The sequence below is a fragment of the Hesperophylax consimilis genome, chromosome 2 (genome assembly GCF_061612785.1).
Source record: "Hesperophylax consimilis isolate HC1 chromosome 2, BYU_Hcon_1.0, whole genome shotgun sequence".
Classification (NCBI taxonomy): domain Eukaryota; kingdom Metazoa; phylum Arthropoda; class Insecta; order Trichoptera; family Limnephilidae; genus Hesperophylax; species Hesperophylax consimilis.
In genome coordinates this window covers 22092353-22119356 of record NC_142837.1, presented here as the reverse complement: position 1 = coordinate 22119356, position 27004 = coordinate 22092353, and the positions used below count along the sequence as shown (strand labels likewise).

General features: G+C 34.1%; 1 protein-coding gene across 1 annotated transcript in view; it reads right to left on the bottom strand.

Moving 5' to 3' along the window:
• Positions 1-27004, bottom strand: part of LOC149425799 (adipokinetic hormone/corazonin-related peptide receptor variant I-like) — a 375276-nt gene that overhangs the window by 121751 nt on the left and 226521 nt on the right. Inside the window, exon 3 of the mRNA XM_089643523.1 lies at positions 16609-16813. Coding sequence (XP_089499649.1) covers positions 16609-16813 — 205 coding nt within the window. The remainder of the gene's footprint in view (positions 1-16608; positions 16814-27004) is intronic.

The window sequence follows — 27004 nt, the reverse complement described above, 5'->3', positions numbered from 1 at the left end:
TATACAGTTGATGATGTTTTGTGTAATCCAAGGTTTGATGTGCTTATTTTTATGGGATATCTTTTTTTCTATTAATTTTGTATTCGATAGTATTGTATGTTGTATAATTTCGTTAAAATAGCTCCAAGCAGAATTTGTATCATATGTTTCAAAAAAGTTTATCCACTCGGTATTTTGTGTTTTTTTTTACTTCCTTTCAATGGTTTTTGATATTTGCAGTACAATTTTATGATTTTGGATTTTTCTTGTTTTATTTTTGTTAATGGAGAGAATTGTTGAGTAATGGTCTGTAATGGTGGATGTATATATAATGGCTTGAGTTTGTTTATTGGTCTTACTGAAGATAAGATTGATGCAAGTTTTGCATTCATTTGATATTCGAGTTGGTTCATTTATGAGGCTTTTGAATCCATGGTAATCAAGCGTCTGCATATAGTCAAATTTTTTCGGATGTCCATTTTGAAGAATATCAATGTTGATATCACCAATAACAAAAACGTTTTTAATGTTTTTGAGTTGATTTAGTTCTTGAGATAGAGAATGAAGGAATGGTTCTATGTTTTTGGTTAAGGGCGATCAATCAATTGCTAGTATGGCTGTATCGTTTCCAATTGATAATTTTAGGCAGCTTTCATTATTTATACTGATCTCTTTAACATTAACTTCTATATCTTCATTAATGTATACAACTACACCATCACTTTTTCCCTTAATTATCAACGTTGAGTGAGGGATGTAATTGTCAATTTGTAAAGCAGAGTATTTATCGGTTATCCAGCATTCGGTAAGTATAATTATGTCCCATTTTAATTTAAACATATCAATCACACCAAATATATCAATGGAAGGCCTGTTTGGAAGATTGCTTCCATTGAAGGAGACTAGATTATCATTTGAATCCCTTTTAGACGTAATCAGACAGGATTGGGTCTTTGAAACATTAAATTCGACAAAATTATTTTTACCCCAGGAGGAAATACTCTCGAGATAACCGTCCATTCTCTGCTTCAAAGCCTTCCGAGCCGTTGGAGTTTGTGTGCCCTTTGGGGGCTTGTCAAACAAAAAGCTATCATGAACTGTACTGTCATCCGCGTAACAATGAATCGGTGCACATGTCAAAAGGTCATTGATGTGCAACAAAAATAAAGTCGGAAACAGAACCGATCCCTGTGGGACGCCAGCATTTATAGAGTGTGAGGAAGAGGTGAAACCGTCAGCAACCGCCTGAATCGACCTATTCCTTAAAAAATCAGCAATCCACGTACACAGGGATGCGGGAAGTCCGTTAGAAGGCAATTTGTTGACAAGTCTTCGGTGCCAGACCCGGTCAAAGGCCTTGGATATGTCTAGTGCGACCGTTTGGGTTTCACCGTGACGTTCCAGGCACCGCCCTCAAACATGCGTCACATACGCGAGAAGATCACCGCACAAGCGGTTCCGCCGGAATCCGTATTGACGGTCGTTGATAATTTTGTTCTTCTCGAGGTATGTGAGCAGTTTGTCGTTGATCACACGTTCCATCACTTTGGACAGAACTGATGTGATCGCTATGGGGCGGGAGTTGGCCGGGTTGGAGGGGTCACCTTTCTTGGGAATAGGGTGAATGACCGCTTTTTTCCAACCAGAGGGCACAGTGCCACACTTCAGGGACATTTTTAAGAGCTTTGTCAAAACTGGAACTATTTCCGCAGCACACGTCTGCAATACCAGGGCAGGTATTCCATCAGGTCCACTAGCTTTGTTAACATCGAGCCCCCGTATAACGTGGAGTACATCCCGATGCCGGATCCTCAGCTTTTTCATATAGAAGCCGCAGTGACGAACCGACGGCGGAACAGCACCTCCGACATCGAGGGTCGAGTTTTCCGCAAACATTTTCCTTAATAGTAGTGAAGAAGACGAAGGCTCCCGAGAAAGACATGAGATCTACTAGTATTATATAATTGCCCTCAATAATATTAACCCTCTGTCTGATTTACACTTACTGATGATCTTACTTACTTCAGTTTCTGAAAGGCTCACACCTTGACTCTGATAAGCTTTGCGTCTTTATAAGAGACATAATATTATTACAAGTCATTGATATTGTGACTGGCAACTTATCATTTCACAAAAATTTACCGAAAAATTTTTCAAACTATATAGGTACTTTGATTTTTTTTCTCGGATGACGTTATTCTTATTTTATTGAGAAACATCACCTGAAGGCCTCCGTGGCAGAGTGTCAAGATCCTCGGTTCCTTAAAGTCACGGGTTATATATACCCAGGGAAGGTTTGGTTGGTAAATATACATATATACATCACTACATCTCAAATCAATTGCCATCCTGGGATAAAAATAATGATTTTGGTTATATTACATGTTCTTTCAAATTATTAATATATTTTAACAACTGCTTCATTTTCCTTCTTTAAACATTTAAAGTTCTCAATAATATATCATTTCGGTATATTGACTTCATTGAGACTTTCTTTTTTAAAAAGTGTAATCTATTTCTGTGACTTACTTCTAAAAGGCCATTTTTATATTTCACGAGTTCTGTGTAGAATTCGATCTCTTTACGCGATTTTCTAGTGTAAAATTGGCCCCCAAAAATCAAAAGTTCTTCCAGAATTCAGAAGAAAACCGAATTTTGAGGCTAAATCGCAATTAAAATTTACTGGAAAATATGACATTGGCCCTTTTAGAAGTAAGCCACAGATTTATAAATTTACCAATCAAATTTCTGTTATACCTGTTAAAAATTTATTTCAAAAATGCAATAAAATTATAGTTGTTGGAAAGGTACAAATAACAATTTACTTTTTATTTTTGTGTGAAACCGCTTAAGAGTCCCAACTGCTCCGAACCGTCTGGAGCCAGTGTGAATATGGCATCCCCAATCGAGGTATGTTGTGAGGCTGGTAGTAGTGGGGAGTGAAAGTAGATGGGTAAGAAGAAGGTGGGGAAGTACCTGGCTAATCAGATCTGGTCACCAAACGGTTCCATAATAACTCAACACAGTGATTATTCAACACACATTTAAAAAGTGATATAAAGTCATTAAAAACGATGAAAATTTTTTTTTTCAACCTAACCTAACCTCACCTAATAGAGACTACTTTTGTAAAATTTGCAATTGCATCTGCGGCACTACGACCTTTGCGGAAGCCATATTGTTTTCCTGAAAGAATGTTATTGTCTTCAAGAAATTTGTATAGCCTTCGTTTTACCGTTTTTTCAATTATTTTTGATATCGGACTCAGCAAGGATATTGGTCTATAGTTATTCACTGATGATATGTCCCCTGATTTATAGATAGGAATAATTGTGGAGTGTTTTAAAGAATTTGGGAAGAGGCCAGTTTGAAAGCTTAGATTTATTACATGTTCAAGGGGCTTAGTGATGATTGGTTTGAGGTGTTTGATCAATTTAGTGGATATATTGTCGATTCCAGTTGAATGTGTGTTTTTGAGTGATGAAATAATTTCAGTGATTTCTTGCTCTGTGGTAGGAGTGAGATTAAATGGATCATAACAAAGATTTTCAATCGATATATTATTTGCAAGGTTATATTCTGTCTTTCCGTTTTTATCTAAAATATTATTTGCTTAGTCTGATCCGACTGTGGAGAAGAATTTATTGAAATGATTTGCGATTTTTTTTTAATGATTTGTTGTATCTAGTATTTGGTCTGCAATGGTTATTTTATTTATAGGTGCGGTAGTTTTGTTAGTAAAGCAGATCTCTTTGACAATATTCCAGATTTGTTTATTGTCATTGGCAGCTTCCTTGATCTGTTTTCTATAATATTCGTCTCTAGCTCTGCAGATTATTTTTTTACAAGCATTTCTGTATCGTTTGTAAAATAGGAGAGATTCGTGATTATTGGGGTTGTTTTTACAAAATTTGTGAAGTTTATTACGCTTGTGAATACAGTGTAGGATGCCATTTGTTATCCAAGGCTTAAGTTTAATTTTGCGACTACTTTGTTTGTCGTTAGTGTTGGATGTGGAACTTTTCAAATGGTTTTGTATGGTGTCGATAAGAAATTTGCACGCTATGTTTAGGTCGGTGAGTTTATAAAAATTTGACGAGTTTTCCTTGGAAACCAGTTTAAAAAGAGTGTCATAGCAAATTTTCTTCGTGGGTATTTTCGATGCAGGTAATTTTTTAATAGCATGTGAAAGGGAGGTGATAGTGGCGTAGTGGTCTGTAACCATGCATTGGTATACGAGAGAATCGGTATTCAATTTACATTTAGCAAAAACATGGTCAATGCAACTGACGCATAATTCTGATACCCGAGTAGGGGCCGTAATAGCTGGAATAAAACCTTGTAGAGTTAGGAAGTTCATGTAGTCATTTGCTTGGGGATGCATCGTATTTATGATATTAATATTAAGGTCACCAATAATTAGAACATTTTCACGATCACTCATACACGATAAGGATTTGTTAAGTGAGTTTAGGAATGGTGTTATATTAGACGCAATCGGTGATCGGTATATACATAATATCGTTACACTATTTTCTATTTCGAGTTTAAGACAATTTGAATTTGTGATTGAGATTTTTTGAACAGAGTGTTGTATGTGATTTTTGATGTAAATGATTACGCCATCATTTTGAGATTTATTATTCTGTGTGCTGTATTGATTATAGTCTTTTATAGTTTTTGGAATAAAGTTATTTTTGATCCAGCATTTGGTCAGGATAAGTAAATCAAAATCTGAATCAAGGTCTGTGAGTAGTATAAGGAGTTCATTGAAATTTTTATAAATTGATCTGATATTCATGGAAAATATTTTTAAGTTTGATTGATTTAAGATTTGTCGAACTTCGACAGCACTATTTGTTTCGGTACATGGAATCTGTGAGATGTTATCTAATAAATTTGTAATGACTTCCATTTTTTAAATAATGATTTTGAGATAAAAAATTGTTTTTAGATAAAAAATAACGCACGGTTAAGTAATGCAAGAAAAAATATTTTCAAAAATTCTTATTGTTCGCAGAACTAAAAACAATAACATTTAAAAAGTTTATTTTACTTTTGTTAGTAATTAAAGTAATATTGCATTTAAGAATGATCGTATCAATATGTCGAATATTATTAAAATAAGTTGTACCACTGGTTTCTGTTGTTGGTAATAGTCGAGAAGGAGTTCGCCAGTTATTAAAAGCAATAACAAAATAAGCAATGACAGTGACCTTTATAGCGATTACAGATATATAATAAGCAATAACAGTGGCATTTATAATGATTATAATAAAAAAAATTCTGACACTTATAGTCAATATCATAAATACAAGTAAATACAAAAAACAAGACCTAAAAATGGATAAAAATGGATAATTGAGGTTTTAATTATGTAAATGTATTTATGGTCGAGGGGTAAGGATCTGAGGTCGCGGGTTCAAATCCCGGCGTGCGTAATAAAATTTTATTTGATTAATTTGTGTTTTTTCACAAATTTTCATTCAAAAAATATAAACTATATTTTCGGCGGTGACCGGATAAATCATCAAAATGATAAATCATCACATTTAAAAAAGTTATAGTCATGGAAAGTGATAAAACAAAAACTTTTTTCACTGGATTAAGTAGGTTAGATTAGGTGAGGTTAGGTTAGGTTGAAAAAAAAAATTTTTCATCGTTTTTAATGACTTTATATCACTTTTTAAATGTGTGTTGAATAATCACTGTGTTGAGTTATTATGGAACCGTTTGGTGACCAGATCTGATTAGCCAGGTACTTCCCCACCTTCTTCTTACCCATCTATTTTCACTCCCCACTACTACCAGCCTCACAACATACCTCGATTGGGGATGCCATATTCACACTGGCTCCAGACGGTTCGGAGCAGTTGGGACTCTTAAGCGGTTTCACACAAAAATAAAAAGTAAATTGATATTTGTACCTTTCCAACAACTATAATTTTATTGCATTTTTGAAATAAATTTTTAACAGGTATAACAGAAATTTGATTGGTAAATTTATAAATCTGTGGCTTACTTCTAAAAGGGCCAATGTCATATTTTCCAGTAAATTTTAATTGCGATTTAGCCTCAAAATTCGGTTTTCTTCTGAATTCTGGAAGAACTTTTGATTTTTGGGGGCCAATTTTACACTAGAAAATCGCGTAAAGAGATCGAATTCTACACAGAACTCGTGAAATATAAAAATGGCCTTTTAGAAGTAAGTCACAGAAATAGATTACACTTTTTAAAAAAGAAAGTCTCAATGAAGTCAATATACCGAAATGATATATTATTGAGAACTTTAAATGTTTAAAGAAGGAAAATGAAGCAGTTGTTAAAATATATTAATAATTTGAAAGAACATGTAATATAACCAAAATCATTATTTTTATCCCAGGATGGCAATTGATTTGAGATGTAGTGATGTATATATGTATATTTACCGACCAAACCTTCCCTGGGTATATATAACCCGTGACTTTAAGGAACCGAGGATCTTGACACTCTGCCACGGAGGCCTTCAGGTGATGTTTCTCAATAAAATAAGAATAACGTCATCCGAGAAAGAAAATCAAAGTACCTATATAGTTTGAAAAATTTTTCGGTAAATTTTTGTGAAATGATAAGTTGCCAGTCACAATATCAATGACTTGTAATAATATTATGTCTCTTATAAAGACGCAAAGCTTATCAGAGTCAAGGTGTGAGCCTTTCAGAAACTGAAGTAAGTAAGATCATCAGTAAGTGTAAATCAGACAGAGGGTTAATATTATTGAGGGCAATTATATAATACTAGTAGATCTCATGTCTTTCTCGGGAGCCTTCGTCTTCTTCACTACTATTAAGGAAAATGTTTGCGGAAAACTCAACCCTCGATGTCGGAGGTGCTGTTCCGCCGTCGGTTCGTCACTGCGGCTTCTATATGAAAAAGCTGAGGATCCGGCATCGGGATGTACTCCACGTTATACGGGGGCTCGATGTTAACAAAGCTAGTGGACCTGATGGAATACCTGCCCTGGTATTGCAGACGTGTGCTGCGGAAATAGTTCCAGTTTTGACAAAGCTCTTAAAAATGTCCCTGAAGTGTGGCACTGTGCCCTCTGGTTGGAAAAAAGCGGTCATTCACCCTATTCCCAAGAAAGGTGACCCCTCCAACCCGGCCAACTCCCGCCCCATAGCGATCACATCAGTTCTGTCCAAAGTGATGGAACGTGTGATCAACGACAAACTGCTCACATACCTCGAGAAGAACAAAATTATCAACGACCGTCAATACGGATTCCGGCGGAACCGCTTGTGCGGTGATCTTCTCGCGTATGTGACGCATGTTTGAGGGCGGTGCCTGGAACGTCACGGTGAAACCCAAACGGTCGCACTAGACATATCCAAGGCCTTTGACCGGGTCTGGCACCGAAGACTTGTCAACAAATTGCCTTCTAACGGACTTCCCGCATCCCTGTGTACGTGGATTGCTGATTTTTTAAGGAATAGGTCGATTCAGGCGGTTGCTGACGGTTTCACCTCTTCCTCACACTCTATAAATGCTGGCGTCCCACAGGGATCGGTTCTGTTTCCGACTTTATTTTTGTTGCACATCAATGACCTTTTGACATGTGCACCGATTCATTGCTACGCGGATGACAGTACAGTTCATGATAGCTTTTTGTTTGACAAGCCCCCAAAGGGCACACAAACTCCAACGGCTCGGAAGGCTTTGAAGCAGAGAATGGACGGTTATCTCGAGAGTATTTCCTCCTGGGGTAAAAATAATTTTGTCGAATTTAATGTTTCAAAGACCCAATCCTGTCTGATTACGTCTAAAAGGGATTCAAATGATAATCTAGTCTCCTTCAATGGAAGCAATCTTCCAAACAGGCCTTCCATTGATATATTTGGTGTGATTGATATGTTTAAATTAAAATGGGACATAATTATACTTACCGAATGCTGGATAACCGATAAATACTCTGCTTTACAAATTGACAATTACATCCCTCACTCAACGTTGATGAATAAGGGAAAAAGTGATGGTGTAGTTGTATACATTAATGAAGATATAGAAGTTAATGTTAAAGAGATCAGTATAAATAATGAAAGCTGCCTAAAATTATCAATTGGAAACGATACAGCCATACTAGCATTGATTGATCGCCCTTAACCAAAAACATAGAACCATTCCTTCATTCTCTATCTCAAGAACTAAATCAACTCAAAAACATTAAAAACGTTTTTGTTATTGGTGATATCAACATTGATATTCTTCAAAATGGACATCCAAAAAAATTTGACTATATGCAGACGCTTGATTACCATGGATTCAAAAGCCTCATAAATGAACCAACTCGAATATCAAATGAATGCAAAACTTGCATCAATCTTATCTTCAGTAAGACCAATAAACAAACTCAAGCCATTATATATACATCCACCATTACAGACCATTACTCAACAATTCTCTCCATTAACAAAAATAAAACAGGAAAAATCCAAAATCATAAAATTGTACTGCAAATATCAGAAACCATTGAAAGGAAGTAAAAAAAAACACAAAATACCGAGTGGATAAACTTTTTTGAAACATATGATACAAATTCTGCTTGGAGCTATTTTAACGAAATTATACAACATACAATACTATCGAATACAAAATTAATAGAAAAAAAGATATCCCATAAAAATAAGCACATCAAACCTTGGATTACACAAAACATCATCAACTGTATAAGGAAAAGAGATGAAATACATTTAAAAGTTAAAAAAAGACCCTTACGATATATTTAAATTAAGATTCTATAAAAGATACAGAAATATAATTTTAAAAAAAATTCGCAATGCCAAAGAAAACTACTATAAAAGGAAAATAGAAGAATGTAACAATGACTCCAGAAAAATATGGAAGATTATAAAAGAAATCACTAACTCTGAACCCTCCTACAACAAGAAAATGATTGGAGAATTAAACATTGACATGATTCCAACTTCTTTTGCAGAGCATCTTGACAAAATTCTGGAATATATTAATACTTTGTTCATTAACGTAGGCTCGAAATTGGCAAATAAAATCACAAAACCAATTACTCATGAAAAGGAAATAGAAAATAATGAAGTCTCAATCCAAGATAACACACTAAATCTAAACCAAATAACTAGCAACGAACTAAGAAAAGTGATTGCTTCACTAGATAACAACACTTCTTCAGGAAATGATCCTTTGAAAATTTTACAAGAGAGCCATAAAAATTTTAGACGGTGGAAAAAAATGTCTGGCTATTTTTATAGACCTAAAAAAAGCCTTTGACACAATAGATCATAAAATTCTTCTCACAAAACTTAAAAAAATTGGCATATCTGGCACTCCAATAAATTTACTGATGACGTACTTGACAGGACGAACACAACAAGTACAAATAGGCCAACAAAAAAGCAATCCTCTTCCAATAAACTACGGCGTCCCTCAAGTGTATTGGGACCAATCTTATTTCTCATCTACATAAATGAAATTACCAAACTTCCCATCAATGGAAACATAATTAGTTTTCCCGATGATACTGTTATGTTATTCCACGAAAAAGACTGGATGGACTCTTATAAAGAGGCTGAACATGGACTAACTGCACTTCAAAATTGGCTTCGGATGAACTATCTTACGCTCAATATAATTAAAACTAATTATCTAGCCTTTTCAATAAACTCAAGAGTTCAACCGGGTAAAGAATTCACTCTAAAATTGCACGAGTATCAAAACAATAAGTCACATTGCTCTTGCCCTATAATAGCAAAGGCAAAAAGTATTAAGTATCTAGGAGTGGAAATAGACGAAAACCTTAGATGGGACATACACATAAATGGAATCACTAAAAAGCTTACGAGACTTGTATATTTCTTCAAAAACCTAAGAAACATACTACCTAGGAAAGAAATCAAAAAAATATTTTATGCTTTAGTTCATTTCCGTCTTGAGTACGGAATTCTAGTATGGGGATCTGATACAGCAAATAATATTAACCACTTAGATATTGCTCAGAAGAGCATTATAAAACCATACTAAAATTACCCATCAGAACCCCCTCAAAAGATATTTTTAAGTGTTTTGACATTCTTAATTTAAAACAAATATATGCCAAGAATATTTTGATACATCATTTTAAAAACAGAAAATCTCCTAATGAAACTCGGATACATGATACAAGAGCCTCAAAAAGGGATATACGAGATGTTCCAAAATTCAAGACAAGTTTTGGCCAAAGAAACCACATATATCTGGCAACCAAACTTGACAACATCCTTCCTCCAAGTTTGAAAAAGATAGAAAAGATAAATAAGCTTAAGGAAAAAATCAAAACATGGGTGAAAGAAATTAATGCAGACATTCTGGAAAATGTATTAAAAACATCATAGAAACTAAACAACAGAAAATCAAGTCCAACCATCAACCAGTCCGCCTCAGCACAGGACTACCTAGTGAGGAGGACTAAGAAGAAATTATATGAATGATATATTATAGATTTTTATATTATAATGTTACTCTCATCAAACCTTATAAAATAGACACTTATAAAAAAATTAAAAAAACTATAAGTGACCAGCTCAGGTACGGGGGCTCCATCGAAGCCAGAGTAAAACTGGCCTCTCAGAAGCTGAGCGTACTGTACAGGGCCCGCAGATACTTTAATAGTACACAACTGCTGACTCTGTACAAATCGCAAGTGCGCCCTACCGCAGCCTACCAGCACCAAGCGCCACTCCTGAGTGAGCGCTGGGCCCAAGCGCACTCAAGACCACACCCTGCATAGTTTTCCTTATTTGATAATTTATTATATCTATTGTACAAAAAAAAAATGTATATCTATATGGGACGTGCGGGATTGCACAAACCTCCCCACATCCTGGAATAAAATATTATTATTATTATTAAAATCGAGATTTTGTATTCCCCATTTTTCTCCTCCAAAAGTTAAACGATTTTCATTTTTTTTACCTTCTACATAAAAAGAAACTATTCTATGTCGGACCGTTTTGCTTTTTTTCATAATATATTGTCTAGTTTGTAGACTGAACGTCTTTTGACTGCGTTTAAATCAGACAATTTTATTGATTTTTGGAAGGTCATAACTTCTATAAGAAGCAATTTATCAAAAATAAAAAAACAAAACGTACCGACACACAAAATATTTGCTCTAGGGTTAAAATCCAGAAAGATAAATGGGGACTACGTTTGTATGGAAAAATCAACACCCGGTAACGTCTTAACACTGGCAGCGTAGGTATTTTTGCTAGGTGGAAATTTGTTCTTACCAAACCAGATTCTTTGTGGGAGCAAAAAGATTTTAAAACGGTTTTGAAATTGAGTATTTATTTAGTTTTAGGAGGCTTTATGATGATTTTCAAAGAGGGCTTTTTAAATTTAGCATGGAGCGACATTGCAAAAATCAAATCTCGGTATTGTAATAGCTGCCAAAAGATGCTTCATGTCATTCATATTCTCGTAAAAATACTTTAAAAAATCTAAACTTATGTCTTCATTCAACAACCTAGCGATTTCGTAACGTAAAAAACGTTAATTTAGCCTTTTTTCCCCAAAATCTGAGTACAGTCTCAAAAATATAAAATAATATCCATTACTTTCAATTGCATTTACCTTATTGAACATTACATGTTTTATAAAAAAAACACTGCATAAATTGCTGTTAAACTAGTGAGTTTGTGAGCGCTGTGGAGGTGGGGGGGACAATTTCGCTCCTATTGTTTCGTCGCAGAAACTAGATGCGACTTGCATCTAGTTTCGTTTCGGCTACCGCTGACCGTAGACGTGTTAGAATCCTTGTCCGATTAAATTTTAACACATATAATTGTTGTGAAAATGAATGCAAATACACGAGAAGCAAAATTTTATGTCCAATATTCGGGGCACCAACTGAAATTAACTCACAAGTTTTACCTACTGTATCAGAAGTGATTAAACATTATTTGTTCTTACGATATGAGCGTAATCTTAACTCTACAAAAAAACCGTCCGTATTCGAAATAAAAAGTGTTATATCTGCAATTGTTGAAGGAATTTGGAAGCGCGCTTCCTTTTCCACTGTTTCACACAATCGAGTGATGAAACTGATCCAAGATCATTATAACGAATACTTAAAACTTAAAAATTGTCCAAAAAAAAGTGTGCATTATTATGTTAAGTTAAATTCTTATAAAATCAAAATGAATAAACTTTTCGATATTGCTTCATGCAAATGTAACAATCTGAATATGTGTTCCTGCGAAAAGACGCGCAAGGTACCCACCAAAGAACAAGCATTCCTTCAAGACCAAAGATCCTCGAGAAAAATGATGCTGGGAGCAATAGACACCGACACAACAAAAAAATTACATCGGAAAATGAGGATGCAAGCTCGTTTATCTGAACTTGCTTCGAAGGTCAGCTCATCTACAGCATCAGCGACAAAACCACGTCAACCCTTTTTTGATGAAAACCAATCATTTTCTTCACATTCTCCGCAACCTCCAGAAAATTCCCGTATGATGTTAAAACTCCCCACTTTGGCCAGAATCTGCGATCAGTATGGTTTGTCAGACAGGTCGGCATCAGCTGTTGCAATTGCTACATTACAAGATTTTGGCATAGTAACCGAAGACGACTCTTAAATGGTGATTGATAGGAGCAAACTCAGACGAACTAGACAAACGTGTCGCACTTCTTTAATAAAAACATGGCAGATTTTGTCGGAGTCAACAAAAATTCGAGGTCTATATTTCGATGGAAGGAAGGATAAAACACTGTCTTAGGAAAAAATAGGGGATAGATATCAGCGGAGAACGATTTCAGAAGAACATTATTCCATTTTATCTGAGCCGGGGTCTCAATATGTTGGACATGTTACACCATTATAAGGAACTGGCAAAAACATCGCAAAGAGCATGTTACACCATTTAAAAATGAACGGTTTTAATTTGAATGATTTATCAGCGATTGGATGTGATGGGACTGCTGTCAATACAGGCAAAAAATGGAACTATTAGATTCATGGAATTGGAATTAGGTCATCCGTTACAATGGTTTATCTGTCAGCTGCATGCAAACGAACTTCCCCTTCGCCACTTATTTCAACACTTAGATGGTGCTACAACAGGACCTAAAGGGTTTTCAGGACCTATTGGAAAACTTCTTTCAAGCAGCTCTAACACCGTTATAAATTATTCACCAATACACTTTGAGATGCACAAACTCAACGCAGAGGAATTGAAAAATTTGAGCACGGACCAAAAATACTTGTATGAAATATGTTTTGCAGTTACAACAGGTCACTGCCCACCAAATTTAGCAAACCGTCATCCAGATAGTATTTGTCACTCACGCTGGTTGACGACAGCAAACTCAATACTTCGATTATATATAGGAACAACTAACCCTTCAGTGAACCTAAAAATTCTTGCTGAATATGTTGTTAAAGCATATGCTCCGACATGGTTTGAGATAAAGAGGCACCCGTCGTGTAAAGATGGGGCGTTACATGTCTTTACTATAATAAAACTCACCCGATATTTGAGCACCGATCTACGAGATATAATTAATCCAGTAATTCAAAGAAACGCCTATTTTTGCCACCCGGAAAATCTGCTACTATCCATGATAATGGATGACAACCTTATTGTAAGAGAATTGGGTTTGAGACGAATATTAAAGGCGCGAGATAGATGTCCGAGTCCATCTGTTGTTAGAGACTTTATTATTCCAACAATAAACTTTTCAGCAAGTAAATATTACGATATTATCAACTGGCAGGAATGCGAAGTTACACCGCCACCGATATTATCCGAAATCAGTAATGACGACCTAGTCAAAATGATAAATAATTTCGGTGAAGAAAAGGACAGTATTGAATTTCCCAGATTTCCCTGCCACACTCAAGCAGTCGAGAGGTGCATCAAATTAGTTACCCAGGCATCGTTGTCTACAGTTGGGCCTGAAGCAAGAGATGGATTCATTTGGGCGACAATAAAATCTAGGCATATAATGCCCGAATTTCACACCAAATCTCATTTCAAAACACGATAAATATTATAAAACTTCGATAATGTTTAAAAAAATTCTCTTTGTTAAAGTATTTTATTTAATAAAAAAACATGTTTCTCAAAAACACGAAAAAAAAATAAAAAATCAATAATCCTCTTCAAAAACCAAAAATAGACCCCGCCTTGAAACTATGGTAATTTTATTTTTATTTTCACATGTGTTATGCACCTTATTAGCTATAAAACCCCTAATAAAATTGTATTTTTGCTATGAATATCGCTTTTTTATAATGCTTGGCAGAGTTTTCAGCGACTTTTTTCATACAATTTTTTTCTAAATATAAATGTGCTGGTTGTTGAATAAAGGAATGTTTCGATCGAGTTGATTTTTTTAGACAAAAGAGGTGTTATATAAAGGCAACTTTTTTTTGCTATTACAGTACTGGCATCTTTAAAAAAAAATCCCATAGAGTCCCATACAACGTCACTCCACCCTATTTTACATGTAGGTGGTACAATTTTGATGACAGACAATTTTTAAACATGAGAAAGAAATAATAAAAATAACATATATGCAAGAAACAAAAATAAAAGAACAAGCACATAAATTTAAAAATACAGTGATTTGAATGGTTTACAAAATTACAACTTCCATTTAGAAATAGTGTTGAAATAAATCTTTTACGTGATCCACAAAATTCGCAAAGTTAATATTAAATATATTGACATCCCTAAGTATTGGTTTCCCATATTGTTAAAGCCGTTGTATTGGGGAGTTCGTAATGTAATTGCGCTTATGTGTGTTGCACTGGAAAAGTGTATTTTGTCGTTTTGTTATTGTAGGTATTCGTAAGTTTATGAGTTGCAGAAGTTCGCAAAAGTCGAATTTAGAGTTTAGAATTTTAAATAAAAAAGTTAAGTCGTTTATTTTACGAGTATTTAATAAGAAATGATATTGTAAGTCTTCTAGTGGGATATTTAACATGATGAGTAAAACATCCAAAGTCCAAACGTCGAAACGTCCGTACAAAACAAACAAAGACGTTTTTTTATATTTGAAGAATTAACACTTTTAAAATGACCTAACTTTGTTAGTCTTTCCCATTTAACCTTTTTTTTCTTTTGGGTAGATAGGTACATAAAATCCAAAAAGACCTAACATGTAAATATTTTTTTTGTGAAATATTTGAACTTTTACATATTTTGTGTCAAAAATATTTGCTTATTTGCCTTTTTAAGAGACGATAGATATAAATCAGTTTAATTTAAAAAGACTCCCGTGAAGACATGTTACGGTTAATGGAATCAAATACTTGAGTCAGGTCTTGTCAAGATTCTGTCTCATAGTAGAAAATGAATGAATACAATTACTATACTTTGCATTAAAGTGTATTTTAATGACAAGTCTTTCTTAAATTTTGGATACATACTAGAATTGATGGTCTGAAGACGAATCAATAACAACATCCCGTTAAAAGGGCATTTGAGGAAAAATTCTCATGCGCACAGAGCGAGACTCGAAATTTAGAAGCCATTTTCCCAGGATCTATGGAGCCGAACGAACTCAAATTTCGGATATATTATGGTGTGAAGATGAATCAATAACAAAATCCCTGTAAAAGGGCATTGAGGGAAAAATCATAATTCTCATGGGCATAATGCAAGACATGGGTTCGATTCTAAGGATATATGTAGCCGAATGGACTGAAATTTCGGATACTATGTTGGAGATAATATTCGGATTAAAGTGTATTTTAATGCCAGGTCCTATATTTTCATACGACCCGTTGATTTGTTCATTATTTTGTTGAATGATTAAATGGCACAGAGTAATAATTATTTCATATTTATGCACGGAGAAAATTTACTGATATAAAATATTGCTAATTTATTAAGAATCTCTACACATTATTCGTAATCCTTTTAAAAACAGGACTGCAGGCCCTTAACGAATTTATAGGTTTCATGTTAAACTTTTAGTAAAAAAGGAATATATTACAGCGACGTCGGTTCACGTGTTCATAAAAATCATTATATTTTCGCATTTCGTCATTATATATGAACAGAACAAGCGCAGGTGCATGATCACATGTTCCGATATGCTCGGAAAGTACTCAAATTTTATTGGAAAACGGCCTGCTATCCCGTTTCTAACAGAATTTTAATAAATCAGCAATACTCATTTTCCTCCGTGTAGCACTACAGATTTTTAAAGTGTAAATGGAGTATGAATATAAAGAAAATAAGGGTGACCCCGTTCTAACAAAGTAAATATTTTTGGCGATTTTGCAAAACGCATTTTTATGGAGATTCCGGATTCCGGTTGGGGCTTAAACGTATGTAGAGATTTTTTATTTGTTAATAATAGACCCATTTTTATTAAGGGATTTCTTAGTTTCTAAGACTTTAAAATTATCTAAGCTTATTAATGTAGAGAAAATCCTCCCGTTCTTCCGGCCCAAACTCACTAATTCCACTCCTAAACGTAATCCTATGTTTGCCATAATTTTGTAATTATTATATACATGTTAAGTTAATATATATTTTGCCTTGAGGAAGGAACGGTTCGGTCGACGTTAATAGTGTTTCAAACTAAGTTATATTGTTTAATTTAAAAGAATTTACCTCTATTCTCCCGTGACTTCTTGGTTATCTCGCATAGGATGCAGGAGTAGACCACCACGAAGATAATCAGGGGGACGAAATACAGGGCCGACACGCAGAAGAGATTGTAGGCGATCTCCTGGGCGCTGTTTGTGAAGAACCCGAAGGACACGCACTGCTCAAACTCTAAGGTCTCGGGGTGCGGCGATACGTGGAACACGACACTCTGAAACAAAACATTTATAAAATTATTATAACAATAATTATTAGCCTGAAACACCCATATGAATCTATTGAACTAATTCCACTATCGAGCATCTCAAGGCTTTCACACGAAGGATGATACGCCTCGTCCTACGCAATATTTAATGTTACTCTATTGTCTATTCCATTCATTAAATATTTCAGTAACCATTGGATACTACAGAATTTTACAAATACAATAAACCTACATATGTAGGTAAAAGCACATTTTATATTTTTCTTTCAAACCAACTTTGTGCTTCCCACCAATAAATATATTTTTGGTTGTTTTTGCGGAATAGCTCAATCAATAAGAGATTTAGTTCATAACGCTTCCATGAATGAAACACTTCTCACCGTCTTCGAGATTATTTTCATTATTTGGGTCACTTGTGAATCGCATCAGAACTCTATCCTCTAAATAGGAAGAGAGCAAATGCAGTGCAATGGGAGTAAACATAGTTTATGAGGGAGTATACATACGTACTATCCATTCCGATATCAATTCTAGTTCTTAACAAGAATGCTTGATTTTGAAGCCCGCCAAAATTTTTTTGGTGTAAAGTTTTTTCTTAAGTTAAACTCTGGATACGTCATCTAACATGGTGAACGAGATAAATATATACATTCCTAACAAGTCCAATGCACTTTTTATGCTCCCAAAGCGAAAACTTGCGAGTATAAGAAAGCGACTCAACTGCTGGGATTCTGCAGTGACCGTTTACACATTCATCGTCGCCTACTGACAGTTTAGCCTCTATCTTTTGACGCTTGTAAAAACTACCTCATGACTTTTTTATACTTCTAATTTGCTGTATTTCCTATTACCTTTTGAAGTTGAATCATCGTAACGAGTAATACAACTATTGTGTAATTTCCTTCTGCGTGTTTGTTTGCTACAGATTGTCTTCTTTAGTATTTTTTAAATCATCAACATATACAAGTTAATTATGTACTTCTACAACTTGTTATTACGAGTACTACAACATACTTGCTTGTGTTTATATTTTTTTACCATTTCTTATTTACTGTACCTTCATGTGATCTACATCAAATCTGTAATTGTAATCTTTGTAATATATTAGTGTACAACTGTTACCAACTCTCAAAAAATGGAGACTTGAAAAAATAAATGTAATGATTTATCGACTACACTAATTTGTGGTGACTACTGACTGAGTGGACTTGTTTTTCTTGGACTATGTGTATTCTTCTAGAGATATCAGTGGATGATCTCGTATAATAAGCTACCATTAAAAAGACGTAAAACAATAGAAGACCTACCCATTTATACTATTCTAATTGAAGTATGTACCATACTCGTAAATACATAATGCGTGAAGAAAACCTATTGTCGAATTGCCATATTCATCGAAAAAACTATCGACAAAACAATGGAGAATGAGGAAAAGGTCCAGCAACCTAGTAGTCTGAGAAGGGGGTACCTGGAGTCAGATAAGGTAGTTGTGATTTTTTGCTGACTTGTTTATGATGTTGTCCCAATGAACTATCCAAGTTTTCGACCTCGATCGCTGAATGCAACATTTTCATAATATTCTACCCATCTTCATTTTTTGCTGATTTTAACCCTGAAGGACTAGTTTTTGATTATAACTCTTAATTATTTTCAAAGTCGACTTAAGTTGCTACAATGTGAAGCGTTTGAAATCTGAAAGCGTTTCTGTAAATCCAATAGTTTTGAAATCACAGTTTTTTTTTAAATTTATCAGTTTTTCGGAACTCGGAAATGTTTTACAATATTTTGTTGTTGTGTGGGATTTTGAAAATCTTGCATCAATCAATGAATAGATCTGGCATCTTTATTGTTCCTTTTAAGACAACTGCGGGTTAAGTGACCGGCCCCTATATCTCCCTACCACCCCACCTGTTTCACTCCTCACCACTCTCTCCCCCTCAAGGCCAGGCCATTCATGAGTTATCCTATGGCAACAATGTGGTGTCCCTTTCTTCAGCTGTATGAGCTATAGCTTGTTGATAAAAAACGGTCACTGTCAATCTTTAAAACAACACCGTTTAACAAGTTATGCGTTCTAAAACATTCGGATGAAAAATTGAGAGATTTCTTCAGAAGAGCTTGTAATGTTTTCGCCTTTTCGCCATTCTTTTATTTTGTTTCAAACAATATAGAATTTTCTTCTCTCTGGGCTATGACCGATGTTTAATTTTTTTTTTTCTAAGGCTTTGCATATGTGTTCGCAGGGATGGAAAATTCCTCCCCTACAACACATAAGCCTCCATGAAAATTGGACCCTCTTCTTTGATATCTACAGAAAGCTACTTAAAGCTCTCTTGTACTATATATCTTTATAGACATATGTACTTAACTAATTAATACGTTATTTACGATCTTGAACGCAAATATACCCGTATTTATATTGTAATTAAATTCCATCAAACGTTGTGTAATTTTTTTGATTTATGATATAGGATTTTAATTACTTTCATTTTTGTGGTAACCCTCTTGGTTCTGATCGAGGTGTTGAGTTCAAAGTTGAATTAGTCTTTCTATTGCAAACCTAGACTTAAATGAATTTTCTGAATGAGCTAACTTTCCTATTGTAATTATTCTGATTCCCTGCACCCTAACAAAATCGTAGTTAAATGCTGATAAAAGATATTATACATGTTTATTTGGACAGGTAATTTAATATAACTCAAATGGTTAATTGTTAGTAAATTTGATTTTGGTAAACTCTTGTGTCTGTGTGGCGCCACTCCTTTATGATTCTGCTGCTATAAGGTACATGTAAAGATTGATTTAGTAGGTTAATGTAATTAGTTAATTGCATATTTGACGAACTCGGAATAGCCCATTTGCTGGCATAATTTGGCTCCAATCCTCCATCAAGTAAACGAGATGATCGGGAGTGGACTAGAAATTTGCACAATCCTTTGACACGGCTTCTTGATTGATACCTAAGTTATCGTGTCCCAAAAAGCCTTCCACGTCATCATGTACTGCATTCAAGTTTCCCCCCGGGTCCCGATACCCCCAAATTCCGACACCTCCTTGGACTACAATTTACTTAGGGCGAACCGGTTTCGTCCTATATACAATCATATACTCACGGTTGGTGTGGACTTACGGGTCGTGAATCCTCATTCCACGTTTAAGAGAAGATGCGATAGTGGTCTATTAGACCTAAAATGCAAGCTGTATGCAGGTCCGCATCCTCCAGTAAACAGTACGTACGAATAAATATATGTATACATACAGTTTGGGAAAGGCTTATAACTCGCAATACGAGGCTATCTACCTCGCATCCCGAGCTCGGATCTCGCGCCAAGAACTCTGCGAAGCTCTAGGTCTGGTAACCGAATATATACGTACTAATAAGGTGATACTAATAAATACTAGTAAAATAAGATCATATTTGATAGTTTGTTTTGGAGAGCTATCGAACTCCAGGCTTTTGTTTGTTTGGTTTTGACGTTTTTATTTAAGAGAATCGCCATCTCTATTGGATTTGGTTAATGGTCTTGTTATAGGAGCGACCACTGCCTCCTATTGATGAACTGTATTTGTTTTAAATTTTACCTCCAGGGTTCAACATTAATTTTTGTTCATCCTATCCCGTGATTTTCCAATTGTTTCAAGTAGTTGATTGCCACATTAGAGAGTACTCGACCCTCAAATATCTCAGGCAACTGATGGGGTTTTGTATGAGCACCCAATCAATAATATTCAAATGTTTCGTATAATTATTCGATATAAATCTGGCTAACCCGTGATTTTTCAATTGTCGATTGTGAATGATAAGTATTTGAGTGCACGCAGCTTCCAGCTGGTTCGGATAACTAATAAAAATCTATGCGACTATCTAATCAATGATATTTAAATGTTTCATGTAATATTTCGATATAAATCTGGCTAACCCGTGATTTTTCAATTGTCGTTTGTGATTGATAAGTATTTGAGAACACGCATCTTCCAGCTGTTTCGGGTAATTAATAAAATCCTTTGTGACTAACTAATTATGGCCAAGGTCGCTTCCAAACTATGCGGTTGACCCAATTCTCCAGTGAGCTCTTTATTTGTAAACAAATAATATAAACATCTCCTGACACACTAACCTAAATGTGAGATTTGTTTATTTTAAAATTCCTTAGAAGTCATTTGTGCCTCTTTACTTTTATTGCGCACTATTTATTAAAATATTTTTAAATCCTTTATTGAAGTTAAACTATTTTTCATTTCCGAATTTAGTAAATTTACTAGAAGTTAGGTGAAAATAATATAAATATATATATATATGTACACATATCTCGATTGTCAAAATACGTTAAATAAGATTACATATATTAATAAATAAATATAAGGTATATGATTCTACATGGTCTTGAATATTAATAAATACATATTTTCTTTATCAATAATATAGATATGTCCTCGGGTAGGTATTAAAAATCGCTACCATTTCGATGTTTCGATTAATAAATAAAATACATATATATAATTACATTACTCATATATATATATTCTTTATATACAATATTTTATTTTATATTTATAAATATATATACAAATATACAATATACATATATTAATGTGTAATTCTTTGTTTTGTTGTTTTAATTTAATATTCAATTGATATACTTCCACTTCACAGCCCTTCTGTGTCTCCTGGGACCTGAAAATTATTTATAAAAGGAAAACTCACCCACGTCAAGGTATTTCCGGTCGGGTAGTACACAACAACCTTGATGAAGAAATCCTACCTAATTAATTGTATTTTTCAACTAATTTCAAAATAAATCTTTTCGACTATTTATTCCTATTTAATATTTTATTCTCGCTTGAATCGTATAAATTAGCTGATATTTAATTTTTCTTCCGAACGAAATCCTAATCCAGAAAACCCGTTGATTTAATAACACCTTTCCAGTTTAGGCTTTTTGAATGATAGCTGTTTCAAATTCTTTTTCGAAATGATAGACTGATGATTAAAATTCCGGTTAGAACGACAAACACTTTTAACACTGTCGCTATACGCACGATGGATTTTAATTGAACAATTTATTAATTCTAAATTTCTTTTTATATAAATTGATAAGAAAATTTATTTCAAATTGTGCAAACTTTTAATTTACTCGACTATTAATAAATTAAATTTTTTTCTAACTGTTAATTTTAGAACAAAGATTTAAACGTTTATTATTATCGAATCCTTTTTTTTTTGTTTTTGTGTTTCTTTTAACCTAAGATGAAGTATTTATTACTATTATTATTATTTTTTAACCAAATTGACGTTAAATTATAATCTATTTTTAAATATCAATACGCGATCACGTTCACTTTAGATTAACGATAACAAACTCTTAAATTTAATTTGAATGTTTTCACTTTGAATGAAATAATTATTTTTAAATTTTTAATTAATTCAAAATTCACTTTTTGCACTTCACTTAACACTTTTAAGCACTGAGTTTAAATTATATTTATTTTCACTGTTTAACCAAATTAAACTGATTTAACAAAACTTCACTGGTGGGGTTTTCAGAATTTAGAAACTGAATTTAAGACTTTTTACAAAACTTTCTAAGTCCAGGTACTTGTTCAGAATTTAACACTTAGATTATTTCACTAGAATTTTACCAATAGACGTAGTACTGCCATGTAACAACTTTTCAAACCCTCGGCGCGACTGCCCTCCTGACTGATGAGTTCCATCTTTTATACCCCTCTCAGGTTCCAAAAGACGTATCTGAATTTCTCTTGATGCTTAATTCTATCTCCTATCAACTCGTAAATCCAAACACCCCTTCCATCAATCTCGATTGTCCTCCCATAAGATGTTCTGCTTTCCGGCTCTGGGCGGTAGTTAGTTTTTATCTCACAAATCTAAGTCGATAGGGTCCGAATCGGGTAAGTCTGTGTTAATCGCCCAAGCTCCCTTTGTCCTCTGTTCATACAGAAATGTAGTTAAAATCTCATGATTTTGCGTTCCTTTTTTTCTCAATTCGCGATAGGTCCGTCCTCAATAACATATATATAGATCTCAATTTTATGCATCTCGTGCGAAATTGTTTAAATCCATGCTGAAATCTTTACTACGCATTTTTGAATTTCGATTCGTCTGAATTCTACTCAATTTTATTGTCCCTTATATGGGCTTTTCCATTTTCACCAGTACATTCTCTCTTAATGCCGCAGATTTGAATTTTTCCTTATCTTCTTGGATTTTCTTTTATCCGCGACGTTTTCTTGCACAATTTCTTCTTGATTCTTATGTCATTTCTCATAACTCTTATAATTACTCATTTTCCAAGTCGTATTTATTAATTTCACGGATAAATTCGAATTGTATCGCTTTTCTCCACATGGATCATTTCCTATCTCCGTTCTTTACCCTTCCTTTTATCTTTTCTTCACTTTTCCCGATGTGTGTGGTCTCCTGGGAAATTTCATACTTCATTTATTATTAATTAATATATAGTTTTCCACACTTCTATGGGAGATATACCTAATTAGACTCTGGGATATCTGTCATTTTTATTGCCTGACCCAATCTCCGCCCAATTTTCTATCTTTCTCATACCAGGATTCACATAAAACATATGCACTGACATCTGTTTATGTTTAAAATTTTGGTACTAGACTCGTAAATTTAGTTTAATTTCAAACCTATTAGTTTTAATCTCTTTTGACTAATCTAAATACTTCCATAAGGTCCACGTTAAAGTTAATCGCTTTTCTAATCGTTTATTACCTTAACGTAAATAAAAATCATGTTCGGATTTCGATTGTTTACCCTTCAAAATATACATGAGACCGCCAACCTTTTGTCTTGTTTCGATCCCTCCGTAATATTGGGTAACTCTAATATATATCTAACCTAATAATCATGAAAATGTCTACTTTTCCTGAATCTAAACTATCGCTATTATGTTTAGTTTTACTGTTTTCTTCTGATACTCGATTTTCACGTCCCTAGGACCTTCGTAGCAGTCCAAAATCCCTGTACTATCCTTCCATTCGATCGCCGCACTTTTCTAAAAGTGTATTTTTTTGCGAGATTTTTCATTCAAAATTGATTTACCAATATGTCCGTTTCATCTTAAATTGATAACGATTAATTTCCATTGTTTCCACAACTCTCACCTCTCTTTAGTACGATTTTTATCGAACATGACACCCTCCTTCTATCATAAATAATTGTACTACAGTTGAAAATTCTGCCAGTGATTTTCCTTCGCTTTTCCCGTCCTTTTTTATACTATCACGTTTATAGTTTTTCCATTGCATTTTCGTGTGTGTGTTTTTCAACTTGTAAAATCTTCAAAGCACTCGATTTCAATGGTTCGCCATCACCTAAATGCCTCAGTTATTGTAAACATTTCCAGGAGTTTGTCACCTTGAAAGTCGACGTTGACCCTAAAGTGCGTTCACCTCTAATTTCTGTGGGAAAGAAGAAGCCATTAATTATCTTTTTTAATGTCGGGTCCAAGGTTCAATCCTTTGTCTTTCGTAGACACACCCCCCTTCGTTCACTGATTGGTTACTCAAAATTTTATAGCTCTTTGTTCAGATCTATTGGTTGACAAAATTCAATTTTTATTTATAGGCCTAGGAAAAGGGGAAGTACCAGTCGTCCTAGACGATTTTACGACCTCTCTGCTTTCGTCTTAGAACCTCGATATAATTTCAACTATTACAGGAGTCTACTGCAAGCAAGCTGGATCAATTCTTTCTCCGCCAGATGTCGTTAGCATGTCCGTTTTCATAAATAATTTGCATATTTTCTTGCAGCTATGGTTTATCTGTTTTTTCTTTCACTGTGATTTAAAGCCTTTCATCACAGTTCCCCCCTCTGAACTCAATTTGCTGTGGCTAACGTTGTATACTACTTTAGACATCGAAATTGTGTTCAAAATGTAGTCTAGTTTTTCTCCCCCCCCTCGTTCTGTTATTCCTTTTCCTACATCACTTCCTGTTATTTCCTTTCTCTACCTCACTCTATCATTCCCTATCTCTCTCTCCATTCTGTTATTTCCTTTCTCCCCCCCCCTCATTCTGTTATTCCCTATCTCTCTTTCCATTCTGTTATTTCCTTTCTCCCCCCCCCTCATTCTGTTATTCCCTATCTCTCTTTCCATTCTGTTATTCCCTTTCTCCCCCCCCTCATTCTGTTTGGATTGTTAACAACCTTGACTTTGAATCACATTGTACTTTCTATTTTCTTTTCGCGTAGATATTATTTTATGGAATTTTCTCTAATTTTGATAAACTCAAAATTAATCTTTTTTTTTTTTTCTGGGAAAAAAAACACGCCCCTCGACTCGCGTGTTTAGGTGGTCCTCAACCTGGTTGGACTAAGACCTCCCTCACAATGATTCATATAAAGATTGTTTGCAATCTCGCGGTCTATTGACCAACTGAAGGGCGGGTGGTCTCTTGGTGTGCAAATAATCGTTTGTTTTGGTTTTGTAAGTATTATATTTTTGTGAAATGTATATCTTTGCACGACCTCACCCAATCCGACAATCAGTGGTATACATGTTTCATTTAAACTTTTCCAGCATTTTGTTTTTTTTTTTTTTTTCTCTTATTCGCTAAAATTTTCTTTTGTGTAATTTCTAATTGTCTTTTCATAGATCATTCAAACAAGTTGTTCTAGCCTAGGTGTTGTCCATCCTAATTTTTTTAATTTCATAAATGTTCTTAACTAACCTCCAATTTTCTCATCGTTCCTGTTTCCTTTAAAATTTTTTTTTTTGAAAATTTAACCTAACCATATCGTAATTTCTAATGTTCCCTTTTTATCTTTACCTAATGTCTACTCTAAATCTATAGACAACCTTATTTCAAGTTTTCAAAAAAAATTCTAACTCTATGCATTGTCAATTTAAAATCTTGTTTTATAAAACGTACCCTATCCTATTTATAATATATATATTTTTTAAAGTTCCTTTTGTGGGTATATAGCTCCTATACGTTTTCCTTCTGTGTTCTTACTTATCTAACAAAATTTTCCTACACACTAACACACAAATTTTTTTCTAAACTAGAAAATCAATATTATCGAAAAATTTTTCTCTTACTCTATTAGTAAATTAGAATATGATTGTCGCTTATTAAGAAATTTGTTCACTCAACCTTAAAGACTTAAGGACGACCCGCCCCTCGCAAAAAACTGATAGTCTAATATTTTAGTAATTTTCTTTCTCCCTCCCTCCTTAAATTATATCGTATCCTAACATATTTTTATTTGTATTTCTCAATCGTTTGTTTATTTAAAGTTTCAAATATTTGTAAATTTCGCATTTTATTCGTTGATTTCCACTATCTCTAAACTCGGTTTTTGTTCCTTATTACATGTATAGTATTTCGCTAAATGAATTGCGCTATAATCTCCTTTTATTTCCCGAGTTACCGGATCAATTAGCGTATACGTGTTACTATAAACTTCTGACCCAATTACATAAGGTCCATCGTAAAGCAGATTGAATTTTTTTATTTCTTTTTTGAGTAGGTTTGATTGTGTAAATTTTTTCAACTTGACCAGAGTCCCAACCTCATAAGTTATTAATCTTTTGTTGAGATTATAGTATTTCTGTCGATTTGCAGCGCTTTTCTCTAAATTTTTCCGTGCCGCTAATCTTATTTCATTTATTGTTTTCGTAGATTTTCCGCAGCCTTGAGTATACCTGTCTAAACTATAAGTTGGTGATTTCCCAAAAGCTATTTCATTAGGTGAGAATCCTGTTGAACAGTGTATCGAATTATTGTAGGTTTGTTCTATTTCTTTAAGGAAAGCCGCCCACTTGGTATGTTTTTCGTGACAATAAATACGGAAAATTCTACCTAATTCTTTATTCACGCGCTCTGTTATGTTCGGTCCGGGATTTCGTATTGAAGTATGTACGATTCGTATGCCCATCCTATTTAAGTTGTTTTCCCATTTCTTCGATGTAAATTGAGATCCGTTGTCAGTTAACAAAGCATCTATTTGTATTGTTTTATTAAAATCCTCTACACAATTTAACACGGTCTTAGTACTTGCTATCCTCAATTTATATAATTTTACAAATCTACTGAATGAATCTTGGATCACGAAAATGAATTTAACCCCTCCTATTCCTCTCGGTAAAGGTCCGTATAAATCTGCCATAGCTAATTGTCCTACTTCTTTGGTAATTATGGATTTACTCG